This window comes from Cyprinus carpio, chromosome A21 (assembly GCF_018340385.1).
Source record: "Cyprinus carpio isolate SPL01 chromosome A21, ASM1834038v1, whole genome shotgun sequence".
Lineage (NCBI taxonomy): Eukaryota > Metazoa > Chordata > Actinopteri > Cypriniformes > Cyprinidae > Cyprinus > Cyprinus carpio.
Window position 1 is genome coordinate 20684572 of NC_056592.1, and position 20483 is coordinate 20705054.

Genomic DNA, 20483 nt, shown 5'->3' on the forward strand with positions numbered 1-20483 from the left:
CATTATTAGTTCATTTTAGCTTAGGTCCATTTAATACTTTAAACTTTTGATTTTAATAATGCAATAGTAAATGTTGAAATCAACATTAAGATTAAGACATGCATTAGAAGTATTAACATCTTTATTTATGTTAACTCATGTAGTTAACTAATGTTAACAAATATAACCTTATTGTAAAGTGTTATCAAATATATGACAATATAATTTGCAGTGCTTCTCTATGAGTGTATATGTGTATGGTCTCATATACATTCAGCTGTATTATGAAGTTCTTCTTAAGCAATCAATTCCGTTTTAACTCATCACGATGTCGTGTTGATATTAGTAAATAGCAATTAATCGCATCCAAAATAAAAGTTTGTCTTTACACAATATATGTGTGTACAGTGTATATATATATATGTATTTATAAATACACACACATACATGTATATATTTAAGACATATTTACATTTATATATTAATTTTATATATGATTTATGTTCATTTAGATTTACATAAATCTAAATATATTGTATATATTTCTTAAATATACACGTATGTGTGTGTATTTATAAATACATATAAATATACACAGTACACACAGATATATTGTAAAGACAAACTTTTATTTTGGATGCGATTAATCGTGATTCACTAATATCAACACAACATCGTTATGAATTAAAACAGAATTGATTGCTTGAGAAGAACTTCATAATGCAATATCAAATGCTTGCATGCTATATATTATTACTAGTTTAGTAAACCTACCATATATCGAATGCGAACGTTGTGATAGGAGAAATGTTTAAACAGCATTGCTTCTCCAAAATGCAGTAAGCAGTAATCTATTTATGATAATAATAATAAAGCTACAAGAGAAAGTTCATGTTTTTTTCACAGATTCATTGTTTTGTCTGCCAGCTCTTCCTCACACATCTCACATATCTAATGGTACTTTGATATAAAGAGATACTTGATAAACTATATGCATAAATAATAAAAATGCCTTTCTGTGAACATAAAACAAATTAAATGCATGCAGAGGGTGAATATACTGTAGAATGTTCTGAGAAACACAAAAATAATCAAGTCACTTCTGAAAAGTAATTTAATATACTGAACATGTGCAAATCTACAGCAGAACATCTTTAAAAACAGTCATTGATATACAATAGTCTGCTATATTTATGGAAGGCAGGAAGTCCAAACACAACAAATTATTTATGTTTTAATATTCAGGAACATCGTGACTACCACTGTGATATTTTTTCTCTGGATAGCATCTCAACTCTTAAAACATTTATATTTACATTAACACATAAAGCTATATTTGAATTTACAAAAGTGAATCATTCTGTTATCATTCAAAACAACATACGTGCTTCAGGAAGATATACGTTTTAACTTCTTAAAGCTCTACTTTAGATCTTATTCAAAACAAAAAAGCGAATATTTACAAGCCAATTTCTTGATACTTCGATATTATTTCAGAGACTTTAACATGGCATTTGTCACAAAGTAGTTTAGATATAAAACATGACTGTGAACAAAAAGATGCTTTATGGACCGTGTGACTGTTCATAGCTATTTTTGTAGTGCGTCATGTTTGCCGTGATGGTAGCCGTGGGCTTGGAGCTTCTGAGGAGCTCTGTGGCTGAGATTCGTTCACTGCAACTAGCCTTGGCACTTCTTGTCCTTCTCAGAAAAGCCATGAAGTTGTCATTTTGAGAACTGATTTTGGAAGCTCCACTGCCGAGTGTCTGAGTGCCAGGGTCACCATCACCCTGCTTATTTTCGAAGGAGTCTTTACGACCCAGGAGCTTTCTTTTAGACCTGCAAAATGGTATGAAAAACAGTATGAAAAAGAACAGAAGCCTACTCCAAAACAAGACTGGAGCTGTACTGGAAACTACAGTATTTACCTGTGAATTATGGTGAATAGGTCCTCTGTCGTTTGAGATTTGGACTTGTAAAGAAACACATCGTCTTCCTCTCCTACCAGTTGTAGAGGTCCAAGGTCGGGCGTTCGGTCCCTCTTCTCTACATCATAAGTTGAATGATCTGTTGACATTAAGAATGGGATATTATGAGCCTTGGAGACAGCAGCCATTGATTATGGTATATAGCAGTTTCACAAACCAAAAGATAAAATTCAGCCTATTTTTGCCTATTACAGTTCTCTTACCTGGTGCATTTGAGTGCTGTTGCTCAATGACCATAGGGTAAGATGGAATGACACCATAAAGGGTAACATGATATTGACTTGCAGAGATTGGAGACTTCGGAGACTTGCAGAGTTTATCTGGAGACTGGGCATCGTCTGAGCTTTTCTGAGCAGCCGAGTTATAATAAAGTGAATTGTCCACAGCTGGTGTCTTTGTCAGAGGCGGCGGGGCTCTTCTCTTTTTATGAAGTTCATATTGGTTAGAACAGGTGGTCGTGTCAAAGGGGAGCACATTTGGATTCTGTGGTTCAAAAGTGCATGGGGGTTGTGGCTGACGGGACTCTCTCATCGGCTGTGGAGAATGTCCTTCCAAAAAGTAGCAGTCCTTCTGCTGCTTCTGATGATGTGTTCGCTCAGTACCTTGTGATGGTACAGTCACTGTGGGTTTTGATTTGTTGATCATTGCGTAAATGTCTTCTGGTCTCTCACTGGCTGTGACTGTTGGCGGTTCTGGATCAGAAGCCGTTCCAAAACGTGGCTGTACCATGGCATTGGGTGGCCATTTATTTCTCTGGGGCTTGGGAGCCACTGGAGGTTTGGCTTTTTGATTGTTTGTAGGGCTGAAAGAGCTTCCACCCCTTTCAATCTCCTCCTCAATAACATCAGTTGTAATTTCCTGTGCATTCTCAAGATCGGAGCTGCTGACCGCGCGCAAACGCACGTTGTTCAGGTCCTCCTGAGTAACCACGGGCATGACTAACAAACTGTTACTCATCCTTTGCTTGGGTCTGGTGGCTTCGATGCTGTCCGAGTAGCGGCGGTTTGCTTTCGGCTGAACCGGTTCTGGATCAGGAGTGTGCTGCTTAAGTTCAGGAAGCTGAAGAGATAGCCTTGCATTGCGGTTTTTTGCCCTTTGGCCAGGAATAACACTGGAAGGCTTATGGCGCATTCTGCAGCCCAGTTGAAAAGATCCTGCGGTAACTGAGGACAGGACTGATTGAGTGGGTGTTTCGCATTGGCTTGCATAGCCACTCGACGGAGAGTTCGACCCGAAGCGTTTGGAAGGAGAAGAGATGGAAGGCTGGGAGGGCGAGGAGTGGGAAGAAGACGGGGATGTGTTTATTTCAGAATTACCTTCGTTTATCGGAGTTGCCACAGAGGGGCCCAAGCCCGACTTGCATGGTTCGCTGGATCGAAGCTCATTTAGTGCTCGGTGAGAAGAGACAGATGTCTTCAGTGCCTTGCCAGGTGCTTCAGCTGTGGGAGTTGGTTTCTTGGACTTAGCAACTTCTTGCTTTGAGGTTGGAATGAGATCTGGCAGTATCATGATGCTTTGGGCGTCTTTATTCAGAAGCCCCTGTAATTTGTGTTCTGAATACTGCTCCGCCGCGAGCCTTTGCAATGATACTGTTCGCACAGGTGGAGCCGGTTTCCTTTTGGCCTTCTTGAGGATAATGCTCCGGGACCTAGATCGCGGCACTGCATCTGGAAGTCGATCTCCCCTCCTGGCAGATGTGCTGTCGCTGCCGCTGTCCTCTGAGCTGCTGCTGGGATATGAAAGTGCATAGCTTTCGCACCGGCGCCGGGCCACACCTGGGTTGGAGTTGACAGTGGTGGAAAGTGACAAGGAGCGTCTGTGGAGCTCTATGTTACTGGCTGGTCGACTCCTACGCTCTTTCTTCATGGAGCTCAAGCAATCTTTATTTCGTCTTATCACGGCAGCGGAGTTAGTGGGTGATGCCTGGCTCGGCTCCTCTGGATCCTGGAACTGTGGAGGGGGTTTGATCACGTCAGGTGCCATCAGAAAGGAGTTGACGTTATCATCCCACTCGGATGAAAAGGTGGAAACGTTCGGGCCGCACCAGCCTTGGGCAGAACAAACCAAGGTTGTGTTTTCCATCTCTGATTTTAGTTCAGCACTTTCCCATGAATCTGTTGCAGAGATATTCCATTAGCTCCTTCAAGCTGTTCCTGTGGCAACAGAAAGAATAATTCATTGCAGCGCTGTGATGTTACAACATGAAGGCAAATACTCAATCTCTTTTCCACTCATGGGTGACGTCACCGTCCAAATGCTTTAAACAGAGTGGACTAAAAAGTGTGGAAGAGAAAATCTGCCCATCTTGGTCTTTGTTTGGCACATGAGTGGGTGTTTGCCATGGCAACAGTTACCTGTTAATCCATATAGAGACAGAAAGCAGACTCAAGAGAAATCTCAACTGTATTTCCACATGCTTTTATCACGAGTGACAATGGACAACAGAATGCTATTCAAAATGAAAAGCATGATTGCTTTGATGAAGTTACTATATACCAAAGGTAGTACAACAGCTAACTTTTTTGTATAATACATACTGTAGGGATACACCATGTTATTTTATTGAACAGTAGGGACCATTAATGCTCAGAGGAGGGTTACAAGGCCAAAATTTCTTTAGAGTGATCAGAAACAAGTTGGCCTTTACGATTTCTGTTGTAAATAAAAGAAAAGAAAATCTGAGCTTTGCCAGTCTTGGAAATAAAAATGGGCATTTAAAGTTAAGTGATTTTGTGGATTCCATTTGTTTTATATCTTCCCCTCAATCTTGTGCAGCCCAAGAGTCGTGGACAAAAAGGACATATTCATTATTAATATAATGTTAATTAAGAGATGACGTCATGCTACACCTCTTTGATGCAGAAAAAAACAAAAACAGAATGATCACACAGAATATTTGCACTCTGCTCTTCCTATTAAAATATAAAGACATGATTATTCAAAACTGAAGCCCATTTATCCATGTAAAAAATCCTCAAATTGTGTCACAGAGAGCCAAATGCACCATGCACCATGATGCAAGTATTATGTGAATGCATTCGTTATATTCACTTAAAACAGAGGCAGGCCGATATTAACTATATTAAGAAATGCAAGGACATATTTAAAATGTCTCAGATACAGTTTATCTAAGAGAAGTATCTGTAAGAAATAGGAATTGAAAATACAAAGAATGATTCTAAAATCGACGAATATTGCTATTCCACCCTATATTTATGATGTTTTGCAATTAAATGAGACCTGTAGAGTGTCCCAAGCTTCTAGCTGAGAAGGACGCCATCATCCTGATGCTTGCTCTGAAAATGATACCAAATGTTTACACCTGCTTCTCTGTTGCTCAGACCTCGACAACCTGTCGCTCTATGTTTATAATGAGTGGTATCACTGACTAGTGGTCGACATGTAAGTTGTCATGAGCGCTATTACCAAAGGAATCTTTCTGATCAACAAAACAATGAAGAAGCACACATCTTGCTACTCACATGCTCTTGCGTGTGCATTGTGACGTTGCTGCTTACGGCTAGAAATATGTATGTTTTGTAACCATATTGAGGTGCATGACACCCATGACAGGTTGGAATAAATATGCAAAATGCATAAATGAACCCGTTTTAAAAACTGCAAAGTTGCACGGCCAAAGTCAGAGGTCACTTTGCCAAAATACACAATATTGCTGCAGAGGACAAACGTCACAGACAAAGGCATGAAATCAACAAACCTTTAAATGCAGTAAAGGACATTCCCCAGTGATCTGAGGATGTCAAACCCAGTTGTCCTCAAAATATCCCATTTTGCCCCCTTTGTCTTACCTTTCATTCGCTCTGGAGACCGAGCTGTGCTGTGTGATGCTGTTCCCACTCTATCGCTGTCTCTCTCTAGCTCACCGCTCTGCCTCAACACATTCACATGCTGTTACCATGACGATAGGAAGTGGGCTGCTTGCTTCCTCTCCGAGTTCAAGTTCGTTGAATGCTGAGTGAGGAGAGAGAGAGAGAGAGAGAGAGAGAGAGAGAGAGACATATTATATAAACACCAAATCCTCAGAGACACTGAAAAATTCACTGTGCTGCTTGTCAAAAAACAGCTACATACCCATCCATAAGTCAGAATCCACAATGCAAGCAGATTCTCATCCAAAATGAAATTTCAATAAAACTGTAACCTATATATCATTGATCACACTGTATCTACGCCTGTATGGATTAGCAATTACGCTGATAATCAGATGTGGTGCATTAACATAGAAACAGTGATCTCATAGTTGACATTAAGAATAATGTTATGTAACTTGAGTCTAAGCAAATGAATAGGATCAATGCAGCAGTTGTTTCGTTACAACAGATTGTCCTCACTTTATGCAGCATTGCAGCATGGTATGAAAACGACTAAAAAAGATTGCAGTCACAGTGATGCTTCTAATGCATATCACTGCAGGTGTAGTTCTCACAACTGAGCGAGTGAGATTTGAAGTCATGTTCAGGAACACTGCGAAACAGGCATTTACCATTGTTCTGCATTTTCCACATTTCAACAACAGAGGTGGTGTGAGTGCATGTTTGAAGAGGTGTGAAATATATAATCATTTTGTATTACACAACTCAGTTGCATAACAAGCCCGTTTGATCGTAAACCTTCACGTGTTAATACTCAGCGTAGCCTTGCACTTAACAGCATGAGCGAGCTCAGACCAGGAGTGCTTGAGGATATTTTACTATTAGTACGGAGGGTCAAACGAGGTGATGTATAATCGTACAGATGCATCATCCAGTTTTGATTTATATAATCATGCAAGGTGATCCTAGAAATGAATTCACGCAGCCAATTGAACTGCAAGGTTAGTTCTTAAGTGATGAGGTGCATGTAAATGCAGTGTCTTTTGTTTCAATTCTTGCAAATGCTGTAGCCAAATACTGTTTATTCTCTGTGCAGTCCATCCTAAGACTGAGATGAAGCCGGCAGTGGTCAGTTTGTGCCCGATGGAGAAGTCCGTCATAAGGCTGAGGTGTAGGCGTCTCTCTAGCTGTCTGGCTGGAAGTGGCAGCAGTTCATCCTAGTGAAGTCCATCATGGAAGGTGCAAATATAAATCTCACTAGATGCTGTGTGAATCGTCGGCCAGTGGCAGTGTTGGGGAAAGTTACCTCTAAAAGTAATGCATTACAATATTGCATTACTCCCTAAAAAAGTAACTAATTGCATTACTTAGTTACTTTTTATGGAAAGTAATGCATTACTTTTGCGTTATTTTTTTCTCATATGGCCTGGGCTTGTTTGTTTTTAATATTAAAAAAGTTATATTTTTGGCAAATGTAAAAGTCCTTTCACACTAAATGTGAAGTGAATATGCATCAGGATGAAGGAAACGTGAATTCACGTCTGTACAGTAGAGGATGCAGCTCAAACAAACCTTCAGTTGTGCTGCTATTCTGGATTAGGACGCAGGCGAAGAACGTTCAACACTCTTCAGCAATTAAAAAAGTCATTTTTGCTCATTAAATTGGATCATCTAAGGTCGGCAGCAAAAAACTTGGTTAATAAAATAGGATTAAATACATAAAGGATATTTGTGTTATTTAACATTTAATTATTCACAGTTTTTATTAATTTTGAGAAATAGTGAATCTGTTTTTGTGTGAGTGAGGTGAGTAAATGCATGTTCACATTTAATCTAGATCTACAGTAAGATCATGTTCACACAGTGCACACAACGCTTCTGAACTCACTCCTGATTCTCTCATCATGAGGACAGGAGAGCTGTCAGTCAGTACATGAGAAAACAGAATAACTGGTGTTACGTATTTACACTTATGCATTTAGCAGATGCTTTTATCCAAAGCGACTTACTGTGCATTCAGGTTAACATTTTTTACCTGACAGAAGTATTTGAAAAAGTAACTCTATTTTCTTGTACATTAAAAAGTAATGCGTTACTTTAATAGTTACTTGAAAAAAGTAATCTGATTACGTAACTCGTGTTAATTGTAATGAGTTAACCCCAACACTGGTGGTGGGTGGACATCAGACTGGACTAAGTAGATCCCGGCAGGGGTGGTTTTTTGTTTTTTTCCCAGCAGTTCAGTGTCAGTGCATGCCCTCAGTCATGGGTGCTGTCCCATAGTTGACATCGTTTTTCTAAAAACTGTCACCAAAGCCACAAACAAAGCAAGAGACACTCCCTTGACATAGAGGAAGCACATTTGCTAAAGCAGACAGTGACAGGAAACATAAACGCTTGTTTCTAGATTGCGCAAAGATCGAGTTAAACTAATGACCAAAGTCAAGAAGCACCTGGGGCGGATCCGAAACCACACAATATAAGGACTACACCCAAGAACAGCTCCGTTATTCAGAATTACATTTTTTAGCTTCCACTAAAGGAATACAACTGGAATGATTTTCAGATGATCTTTGCTAATTACAACATTTCAGTTAGATAAAAAGTTCAAAATGCAATTTAAATTTAATTTAAAATTACATTCAGAACTAAATTTTTACATTTCCATAGCACTGCAATTTTTCTTTATTGTTTTGTTATGATGATCGCAACCTACAGTTAATTTTCCTTATTATGTAGACCTCTAATAATCTCTAAGCACACTATACTGCTTGTTCATTCTAATTAGTGGTACATTTCACATCATCAAAAAACAAAAAACAAAAAAAAAATGCTTTCTTAATAAAATGACTATTGGTTTATCAGTTATGCCATATTCAGTGATTGTTGTAAAATAATTGTAAGAATCTTTTTTTTTTTTTTTTTGCAGATATCCTTGTAATATTCTCAGCACAGGAAATTGTTTAACCATCTAAATATATTTTAAAGATAATTTTAAGAGATGTTATGCTACACTGCTGTATGCAATAATATCTGTATGGATGTAAAACATGGATACAAAGCATTCTAGTTAAAACTATGTTATCTCTACATTATAATGTTTTTCACGGGTAACATAGCTGACAATTTCTTAATTTTGACAATTTCAGTGGAGAGCCTTGGCCGACCACATATTATTTTCTTGATCAGTTTAACCACAAATTTTAATACATATTTAAATTGTATTAATTAAAATCATAAATATATTGCACACCATGAGTATGTAACCAACATACAGTAGCTGAAGATCATGACAATGGGTTATTGTAGATAAAATAGTGCATGGTGTTGTGAGAAACTATTTTTTATTTGTTTGGTCAGTAACATAGTTGACAGAACCTTTGTGGACATGAGCAAAATAAAATATTTTCTTAATTGACATCTAATCTAACCTAAAAAAATTACCTAAAATAACCTAATTCAAAAGTAAATTTAATATAGATAATATTATTATTTTGGTCTCAAGACCAATTAACTTCAAAAAAGGACACTGCACAAATAATTTAAGGGACATCAAAGCAACTTCAAGCAAACTGAATCATAGTGTGCACAAACGATTTGTATGAGATTATAACATGCTGTACCTTAATGTATAAAATATGATATATCTGAAGAAGATTGTTAGAAAATATATCATCACCATCAAGGGATGTGACGTGTGCCCTCAACTCAATTACTTTTCTACATCTCGATGATGTTTTTGATTATTTATTTATTTTTTGCCATGACACCAAAATGTTATTAATGTGTTTGTTAGGGTGTTAGAAGTGGATGAGCCTGCTTTCAGTCTGTCATTATTTAATGTAACAAACTAAATGAATATTTTCACACAAAAATCTATATTTGCTGAAAATTTACTGACCCTTAGGTCATCAAAAATGTAATTTTGTTTCTTTGTGGGAACAGATTTGGAGAAATTTAGCATTGCATCACTTGCTCAGCAATGGATGCTCTGCAGTGAATGGGTGCCGTCAGAATGAGAGTCCAAACAGTTGATAAAAACATCACAGTAATCCTCAAGTAATCCACACCACTCCAGTCCATCAATTAACATCTGGAGAAGACAAAAGCTGCATGTTTGTAAGAAACAAATCCACAATTTTAAATTGAAACTGTTGCCCTCTCACATCAAAATCCACCCAGATATTTGTTTTTGGACTGTTTTCACTGATAAATGGTGTTTGTTCTATGCATATTTCTCTCCTGATTCAGACAAGATGACTTTTCCAATGGAGAAAGCAATATTATAGATTATAGATATGTTGGATTGGAAGTAACAGTTTGAAGTTAAAAACATCTTTATGATGGATTTGTTTCTTACAAACGCAGCTTTTGGTTTGGTGGTGTTGATTACTTGTGATGTTTTTATCAGCTGTTTGGACTCTCATTCTGACGGCACCCATTCACTGTTACATCTTGGATGGTCTGAGGGTGAGGGCATTTTCAGCAAATTGTCATTTTTGAGTGAAGTGCTCCTTTAAAAAAATGACTGAAATGGTGAGGATTCAGGCTGAAATATCAGCCACAGTAAGATTACTTAAGTTGTGGTTTTCTTTAAAACAAGCGAGAGTGATTCAGTAGCCAGTGGGAAATATGTGACAGATCAAACTAAACTATAAGCATATCAGATATAAACTAACTCAGTGACTAAAAGACAAACATTATTTTTTACTTTGTGTCGAGAGACTGGGGTGTGGGTGCCTTGAATTGTAGGATATTCTCAGCTGGATTAATTCTGCTCCCAATTTCCTCTATTAATATCTATTAAAAAGAAACACTAAAAATATTCATTTGATACAAGAAATGAATGCCTGAGATGATTGAGCTGGAATTTCAATATATCATGACAATACTGATGATGTAGATCAAATGGGATACGAGGGCAAAATTGCATCAGTGTGCAGTTGATGTTTTTATTTAATTTAATATTTTTAAACAATTTTAATGTCCTATAATGTGACCAGCCAAAATGACAATAAAGGATTTTAACCCCCTTTTTTTAGCAGAAGAAGTGCCTTCTTTCTAATGTTTTAAGTGTGAAGCGAATTTACCTTGAAGGTGTACATGTTCCATGGAAATCAAAGTCATATCTTCTTCAAAAAGTGTGTCTACTATCTACAGGAACGCTTTCCTATTGTAATTGATTGATCATGACGATATATAATATATATAGTAGACATATTCATTCTAAATGTCGCTGAGGAATAAAAAGAAGCCACTAGGATCACATTTGCATCATCAGAGAGCCCTTGTTATTGTTGAATGTGAGTTTGCTGCCATCTGCCGTCAACTCCATCAACTGCAATCAGCACCATGGCCAGCACCAGCACATACTTTTGATAACACATCTATTATTTTAAATATAATTTCAGGATTAATAAATTCTGCTAATGTTCCATATCTATGGAAAGATTCTGTGTAGTGGCTCCACTATCTAATGTTTTTACAGTGGTGTGATCATTCTTTTTTTCAATAGACTTTTTCTGGACAAAATAGATTTTGAATATATGCTAAATATATGCTTGTAAATCTTGAAATATATGAAATATATTTAAAAAAGAGAGAGAGAGAGAGAAAAAAAAAGAAAATATTTAGTTTCAACCTTCACATACCAAAATATATTTCAAAATGTATTTCAGGGGCAAGAAAATACATTTCCAATCTTGTAGAAGCCTACATTTAAGCTGAATGCAAATGTGGATGGAATAGCCTAGATTAAAACTAGATTTATAAAGATTTAATACTAATTTTTATAGTTTTTATTATAAATGTTTTTGTTAATTTTTTGTATTTATTTTTTAATTTTTTGTATTACAGAAGTTAAACAAATAAATAAATAAATGAAACTAAAATTAAAAAGTTAAATAGGTAGAAAATGTATTCACATACATTATATTTTTGATCAAATAAATGCAGCTTTGATGAGCATAATAAACTCCTGTGAAAAACATTAAAAATCGTTCTGAATCATTCAAACTTTTGAACGGTAGTGTATATTGCTATCAGGGCCGTAGCTGGGGTTTGTGGGGCCCCGGTGCAGGTTGTAACAGTGGGCCCTGTTTGAAATTGTTTAATTTGTATGTTTGTTCTATTTATTTATTTGTGCTATTTACACAATGTTTTAGTTTGTGACCAGGTACAGAAACCGAATAATTAAATGTAAAGTAGCACTGCTTAAGTCTTCACTGTAAAAAATAAATATACAATCAAACCAAAATTTATTCAGACACCTACAACATTTCTCACATTATCACAGTTTATTTGCTATAGTTTAGAAAATGGTAATAAAATATGACAAGAACTCAAAGTTAAACTGTCTAAGAACAAATTCATCTTGACAATGTTAGATAACTTTGATAGAAATGTATGTAATGGACTACAATCATCCAAAACTTCAGACAGTTGTTAGTATGACAATATTTACACATCTATCAATACTTTGTTGACTAATTACCAAGCAATGCTTAATTTTTGTTTAGTCTGTGGTGTGAAAAGGTAACATTAGCAATTCAGGAAAAAACATAAACAAAACATGGTCAGGTCAAAGTGTCTGAATATTTTTTTAATCAGTTTCACTAGTTCACTGTATGAAGAATTTTTGGGTATATGTCACAGTTCGCTTTATTTTGCTATACTCACTTTCATAAATTATAGTGTCCTGCACCTACTAGTAAAAAAAAAAAAAAAAAAAAAAAAAATCAAACATTATATCTGGTGTCTGATTAATTGTTGGTTTGACTGTGCATTAATTCTTGTTAAAACTACAAAGTAATTCTGTCGAGAGCAGTGAGTAATTTTCTTTCTTTCATTTTCTTGGATTAACATTACAGCAGCTAGTAGCTAAATTAGGCGCGGTCACTTTAAGAGACAATGAATGCATCCAATAAAATACACATCCGATTTTTTTCTCCACTGTTTACTTTCACTTAAGACATAACCAACAGGTTTTTTTCGAACATACTTTCTAAGATGGATATTTTGATATATGCTGTATGTATTTGTCAGTACAAGAGCAAAAAGAGGCAAATTCGGTGTTCAAGCGTTTTGAGAAGCCTCTCTCTGCGTGAGCCCTGAACACCAGAACACCGCGGGTGCTGGATTGGGTTCTTTAGAGTACTTTTTTGTTTGTTTGGACTTTTAACATCCTTTTCTGTTTGTTTAACCTGCGATTTGTGTTTGGGAGAACTTCACAATGGAGAGCTCGGTTCAATGTTGCTGTCTGTGAGACGCGGCTCTCCGCGTGCGCACCGAACACAGCGTGCGAGAAACCAGCTTCTCACTTCAGCTTTTCTGCGTCTTGTGTTTGGATGGTTTAAACTCTTTTGAATGTTTAAATTGGCAAGGTTTTAAAACACGTGAAAATGATAAGTTTTCGTGACGACGCGCAGCAGTGGCCTGTCAACTTTCCTGAGCGTCCAGACGGTTGAGATCGCCGGGGGCCCCCCAATCAGCGGTGGGCCCCTATAATCGTCACCACGTTTCACCCCACTAGCGACGCCCCTGATTTATATATATATATATATTTGAAGCAAATGCTGATGTTATTTTAGAAAAAACGCATGTTTTACTTGGGGACACTTAATTTTATAAATGTTTGTTTTGTTGAATTTGTGTTAACTCTTCGTTGGGGATTGATTTTACTAATATGACGCTGTGAAAGCAAGGACTGTGCTGTTCTTCAGCACCACATGCTCTGAATCACAGCGCAGGCCGGGCTTGACGTCAGCTGTGCGAATCATCTCAACCACCAATCAGATGCGAACAAGCAGGCGCCGCTGTCTGTGAACTGCCAGCGCGTTATGAGCGGAATGACAAGCCAAGGCTGAACGCTGCCCAGGTAAGAAACCTTGATGCCAAGTAAATAAAACCAAGAACAACAACAGACGCAAGACGATGTATTCTTTTTCACCCACGTTTTATTTTGCATCTTAACAAGATGCGCTTGGCATGGGATGCTTTCCTGAGCCTCATCTATTCTTCATCTTCACTTGATGGAAGAGGGATAGAGAAACGAGCTCGTTCTGTGGTTGGTACCGGTCTTTGTTTCACAATGATTCACAGCAGTGAGATTTTTTGACTTTAGTTGAGAGGTTTGATTATCACCTCAGAAGTAGTGGAAATGTGTTGTATTTTGATATATATAGCCCCTCACCTTCCCATGCAGCAGAGGACTAAAAATGGAATTTGTCTAAAAATAGCTCACTCCTCTTTTGAGTATGCTTTGATATATCTTAACAGATCTGTGACGGATGATGAAATCCGGTTTGCTTTTGTTGTGTAGCATGGCATATTTTTGGTGATTTTTTTTTAAAAGTCGCATTTATTTGTATAGCACTTTATACAATATAGATGGTTTCACATTAATAAACAGATAAATAACAGTGTTAGTGTTGTAAAATTAATCAGTTATGAAACTAATTCGATTTCAGCTATATATTCAGCTTTAGTCTCATTATTCAGCAAGTCAGTTCAATGTTGATTTGATTCAGTTCAATAACAGTTGCAAAGTTAGTGTTATTAACCTAAATTCAGACACATTTTTGTTCACATCTGATATGACAGTGCAGTTAAATCGAAAAATTACTGAATTTTAAGTGTCTTGTAAACCCCACCCGAGGGAATCAGTTGTGACTGTGGTAAGAGAACAAAACTCCACTGAATGATTCATTTGACAATGAATCAATCATTCGTTCTAGGCTATCTACTGCATGCACTCTTGTCTCTCTGACTCTCCTGTTTGACTCATTTTCAGTGATACACCCTCCTGCCGTAGTGATGAGTAACCTGCTCCAAAACACTTCTCTTTTGAATTGGGATGTACTAGAGGGAAGAAACGCGTCGCCTGCCCCGTCCTGGGAGCTGGAGCCGGTGCCGGCGATTGTTAACCCGTGGGACGTGCTGCTGTGCGTGACGGGAACGCTCATGTCCTGCGAGAACGCAGTGGTGATTGCTCTGATCGCCTACACGCCCACCTTGAGAGCGCCTATGTTCGTCCTCATCGGGAGTCTAGCGTTTGCTGACCTCCTGGCCGGCCTGGGCCTGATCCTCAATTTCACTGTAACTTACATAATCGATTCAGGATTTGTCACGCTACTGTTGGCAGGACTCCTCATCACAGCCTTCTCGGCCTCTGTGCTCAACATCCTGGCGATCACCGTGGACCGTTACCTGTCGCTGTACAACGCGTTGACGTACCACACCGAGGGCACGGTGATGTTCACCTACATCACACTCATCCTGATGTGGGTCATCAGCACCGCGCTCGGTTCGCTCCCTGTCCTGGGCTGGAACTGCTTGGAGGACGAGAGCACCTGTAGCATCTGTAGACCGGTGAACAAAAACAACGCCGCGGCGCTCGCCGTGTCCTTCCTCCTGGTCTTCGGTCTCATTCTGCAGCTGTACCTTCAGATCTGCAAGATCGCTTTCCGGCACGCTCAGCAAATCGCCGTTCAGCATCAGTTTATGACTACCTCACATTCGTCTTCCACCACGAAAGGGGTCTCCACCCTCACCACCATCCTGGGCACTTTTGGCTTCTGTTGGATCCCTCTTGCCATGTACTCGCTGGTGGCGGACACCCGAACCCCTGTGATCTACACCTACGCTATGGCTTTTCCGGCCATCTGCCACTCCATCATTAACCCCATGATATATGCGTTCAGGAACCCTGAAATTCTAAGATCTTTGAGAATTGCTTGTTGTTTGTGCATGCCTTACAGTTTCACCATGCGACCCAGGACACCCAGCGATGTGTAGGATCTTCAGTTTAAAGCACAATGTTGGCAGTGACCTGTCTGTAAAGCACATGGTGCATTTAATCCACATATTGTAATCCAGTGGAGTGAGGGAATTTTTAATTTTTTTATTTGGCCGATTTGGTAGCACTTCATATCATTGTGACCTATAATATAGTAACACGTTACTATAATTAACTGGTAATCAGAATAATTTTATATAACATCTACTTTAACTTCCTTATGGTAAAGGACATGGTTGGTGATGGGTAAAAAAAGAGAAATTTTGGTGCTTTTCCATTCACCTTTGTATCAGAAATAATATGAGGTGGGATGTTTGAATGTATTTGAAATTTTGCATTCACTCAAAACTTTTGTGTTGCCCCAAGAAACTTTGCGTTCACCCGTGAAACATTTGTGGTAGAAATAATATGATTTGGGAGGAATAATAGAAATAATGTGAGGTGGGAAGAAAGATTATATTTCAAGGTTTTTGCATTCTCTTGTAAGACTTTCACATTCACTGCTGAGCATGCTGGAAACTTTGCATTCACATGCAAAAGTTTTGTATTCAATCAAGAAACTTTGTGCTATATGAAGTGGGAGGAAAAACTGTATTTCAGTGTTTTTAAATTCTCTCGCAAAGCTGTAGTGTTTCCCCAATAAATTTTGCATTTGCATGCAAAAGTTTTGCATATCCCAGAGAAACTTTGCATTCACTCACAATTTTGTGCTGGCCCAAGAAACTTTGCTTTCGCTCGTGAAATATTTATGATATAATTAACATGATTTGGGAGGAAAAATTGCATTTCAGTGCTCTTGTGAGTGAATGGTAAGTTTCTCATGGAAATGCAATAGTTTTGCGAGTGAATGCTAATGTTTTGAAAGAGAACAGCAAATTTTGGTTTTGTGAGTGTACACAAAAGCATCAAAATATAATTTTTCCTCCATTCTCATATTTTTTCCCCTTAGGGGCTCCGTACTGAATGGAAACAAATAACCTACAAGTTGCTTCAAACCACTGTACAATTGTACTGTATAAAAAAAAAAAAAAAAAAAAAAAAAAAACTATCTGTAATGGTTTAATACATACTGTATGGCAGATATACAGGATGCCTACAGTATTGTAAAATTAACATTAGCATAGCATAGCCACAACATACCTACAATCTGCTGCTGGTTAATAATAATAATAATTATGAAATATTGTGGCTAAATAATACAATATTTTTAGCCTTAATATTATAATAACATCCAGGACACTAAGTGATTTCCAAAACAACGATATCCAGTCAAACTACTGAAATACCTCATTAATTCACAGAAAAGCCACAAAATTTTCCACAGAAAAAAACCATTGCACTTCAGTTCTATCAAAATACAGCATACAAGCTGCTCCATTTAACAATTCCACATTAAGTACATGTTGTTCATTATACTCAGAATGTGAGCACACAGTTAACACGAACCCTGTAATGTAAAGACTGACCTGCAGTTTCTGTAGTGATGTTTGGTGGCATTGATTTAAATGGATGTTTCTGTATGCAGACAGGATTTCAGTATTGCATTTCAACACAGATAATCAAATAGTAATGTGCTGTCCAAATACATACATCATCATCATCATCATCATCATCAAAAGGTATATATATATATATATATATATATATATATATATATATAGACCTATAATTATCCAAATGTAGCATACGCATTGAGTTGATGTCTGTAAGCACTGTGGTATGCTTGCATTCTTTAAATTTTTCCCTTAAAACGTTGACAGGTTTCTCAATTATTCCAAAAAAAATTATTTTAACAGCTTGTCAATACTAATTTTTTCCATCAAACTAACTTTCTAATATGCTGATATATGTTGACGTGAACTTCCAAGTGTATTGTCACAACACTACTCACTTAATGTATGAACAGACTAATCGTTTTCTGTAGTGCACTATTGATTGCTTTTGAATTTCTTGATGCTGTCAGCATTCGAATGACCTAAACGGTGTTGTGTGAATGTGTGGTTCAGTATGCCTTATCTGCACTTGCTTTAATGTGTTGCAAACTGTTTCACAATCATTTTATATTTGTAAATGCAACAGAAATTAGGGAAGAGTTGTGTTTGTCTTCACAGTCGTCTTCAGTAGGATGGGGGTCCGCTATAAAAACAACGGTATCATCTACTAAAAGGGAGTCATACTGTGTGGTTCTGGGTTTGATGGGATGTCTGTTCAATGTCATCAGTTCACCTGAGACAAAATCTGCTAGTAGAGGCAGCCAAAGAACCACATTTGACACGTTGGATTTACTGAACGTGAATGAAACTACTGTGTTATTTTAAATATTACAGCCAGTCTAAAATGTCTACATGTCTGAAAGTACTGTGCATTGACAAAAGTTTTATTTGAGCAGCTGTGATTGTGTCAGACTTAAATTTTGTAAGACAGTTTAACATAAAATGTTGGTCTTTATACATGACAATGTCACATTACAATTATTTTCTGTGTAACGTTTATATAGAAGTATATTTTTGTACTTGCTTAGAAAGTTGCACTCCTTGTGTGTTGAGGAATGTATTGAGACGGGTCCCATAAATAACATGTCACAGTGTCACTAATCTCTGTCAGTATCCACTCCAGAAACATGGCTGTATTTTTCATGTTTGGAATTTAATACTAGCCTACTGCTTACTGCACAATGTTCTAGTGGTTCTCAAACTTTTTGACTTCAAGGCCTTCCTTTGTCCAAGACATTATTCAAAGGCCCTTTTAACTAAGCTGATGTGTATCTCTAATACTTCAGGTGAAATGCTAATAAATGCATTTAAAAATGATGTCAGTGTGGTTTGAAGACATTTGCCGACCCCGCCCCCCGCTTCCTGTCCACTTCCTGTACTATATAGACATGTTGTAATGTTGCAGTATAATGTTGTTCATGTTCTCGATAAATATAATGACACACGATAGAAGATTTGAAAAGACAAACTGTTTTTTTATGTGTATTTCAGGATAAACACATTGCCAGACAGTAGTGAACACATCTACAGTAGATAACATTTTATAATTAATATTTGGCTGAAATGTTGTAAGGACATGTAACAGAATAATGTATTAAAAGAGCATAAAAATAATATTAAAATTATAAAGGCCCTGTCTGTAGTTGATTAATACCAGCAATGACGTACCACAATGACAGAAGTGAGCATCCCTATGCCCTGCTCCCTATGTACCTGACAATGCTGTGCATCCGTGCAGCATTCAGCTCTGCATCAGTTGTTGCAAATAAATATTTCTTCTTATTATTTTATTCAAATATTGTCTAATTGTGTCTTATTTACATTTAAAGGTTTTTAAACTAAACTTGCTTAAACTTGTGTACACTACCATCCTAAATCATATTTATATCACTGACGAAAAATATTTTGTATTACATTAAAACTAATTTAATTAGCCTATTCTACTTACGTTTGTATGTGAAGTCAAAATCAACCCAAACTTTGCTTTAAAATGCATCACAAGGTCTCCCTTCACTAATAGACTTCTGGAAGGGCCCTTCGTGAAGGGATTCAGTTGTTCATTTTTGTTTGGTATGTCCCTACAAATGACGGCCCCTTCCAGAAGTGCCCTTCCGTTTGGAATTCGGCCAACTTGTATGTAGTCATGTCGCCGGAAATTGAGTAAAAACTATGCCAAACTCTGTCAAAGTTGTGTGACTGTTTTAGATAAATCAGAAGTGCTGTAAACTGAAGAGATATTAATTATAACCATGCAGCCATCAACCACAGTATTGCATCAGATAGTGCACATAGATCCCTGAGGAACAATTCCACTCATTCTCTACTTTAGGAGAGGAAGAATTGTATAAATTTGTCAAATCATCAAAACCTACAACATGTATGTTAGCTACTATGCTAAGCTACTAAAAGGGCTGCTTCCAGAAGTCATAGATCCTCTTCTGAATATTATTCATTCATCAATGTCTTTAGGATATGTCCCTAACACCTTCAAACTGGCTGTTATTAAGCCCCTCATTAAAAAACTACAACTTGTTCATAGATGTGTTTTTGATTTGTGACAGATATCTTATTTCTGTTTGTTTTTAAAAATATTAGAAAAGGCAGTATCCTCTCAGCTATGTTCCTTCTTGGAGAGAAATGGTAACTCTGAGGATTTCCAGTCAGGATTTAGACCGTATCATAGTACTGAGACTGCTCTTACCAGAGTTACAAATGACCTGCTCTTATCATCCGATCGTGATTGTATTTCTTTATTAGTGCTACTGGATCTTAGCACTGCGTTTGACACTATCGACCACAACATCCTTTTGAGTAGACTATAAAATAATGTTGGCATTAGTGGAATTGCATTGTCATGGTTCAAATCTTACTTATCTGACCTTCATCAATTCGTAGCAGTGAATGAAGAGGTATCTTATCGATCACAAGTACAGTATGGATTGCTACAAGGCTCAGTACTAGGACCGTTGCTTTTCACACTTTACGTTACCTTTGGGAGATATCAAGAAACATGGTGTTAGCTTTCACTGTTATGCTGATGATACTCAGCTCTATATTTCTTCACGGCCCGATGAAACATACAAATTTGCAAAACTAGCGGAATGCATAGTTGATATAAAAAACTGGATGATTAGTAATTTCTAACTACTAACTTTTCTACTAAACTATTAATTGATAGAAATCTTTCCTTTGAAAACCATGTTTCTAGCATTTGTAAAACTGCATTTTTCTATCTTAAAAATATATCTAAATTACGACCTATGCTCTCAATGTCAAATGCAGAAATGTTAATCAATGCGTTTATGACCTCAACGTTAGATTATTGTAATTCTTTATCGGGTGGTTGTTCTGCACGCTTAGTAAACAAACTCCAGCTGGTCCAAAATGCAGAAGC

At 37.2% G+C, this 20483-nt stretch overlaps 2 protein-coding genes across 3 annotated transcripts; one reads left to right on the forward strand and one right to left on the reverse strand.

The window, feature by feature from the left end:
• Window positions 1–1258: 1258 nt before the first annotated feature.
• Window positions 1259–5931, reverse strand: LOC109045203 (NHS-like protein 2). Its single transcript, XM_042711268.1, has 4 exons — window positions 5777–5931; window positions 2171–4120; window positions 1908–2046; window positions 1259–1818 (listed from the first exon to the last, which is right to left on the reverse strand). The coding sequence occupies exons 2-4, from the start codon at window positions 4047–4049 to the stop codon at window positions 1545–1547; spliced, it is 2292 nt and encodes a 763-aa protein (XP_042567202.1). The 5' UTR covers window positions 4050–4120; window positions 5777–5931; the 3' UTR covers window positions 1259–1544.
• Window positions 5932–13055: 7124 nt separating this feature from the next.
• LOC109046124 (G-protein coupled receptor 12-like) lies at window positions 13056–16988 on the forward strand. 2 transcript variants are annotated; one of them, XM_042711270.1, is made up of 2 exons: window positions 13056–13676; window positions 14592–16988. In XM_042711270.1, exon 2 carries the CDS (start codon window positions 14615–14617, stop codon window positions 15593–15595), a length of 981 nt encoding a protein of 326 aa, XP_042567204.1. In that variant the 5' UTR covers window positions 13056–13676; window positions 14592–14614; the 3' UTR covers window positions 15596–16988. The 2 variants fall into 2 exon arrangements, with proteins under 2 accessions (XP_042567204.1, XP_018919474.2); XM_019063929.2 differs by having other exon boundaries at window positions 13057–13865.
• The last annotated feature ends 3495 nt before the right edge of the window (window positions 16989–20483 follow it).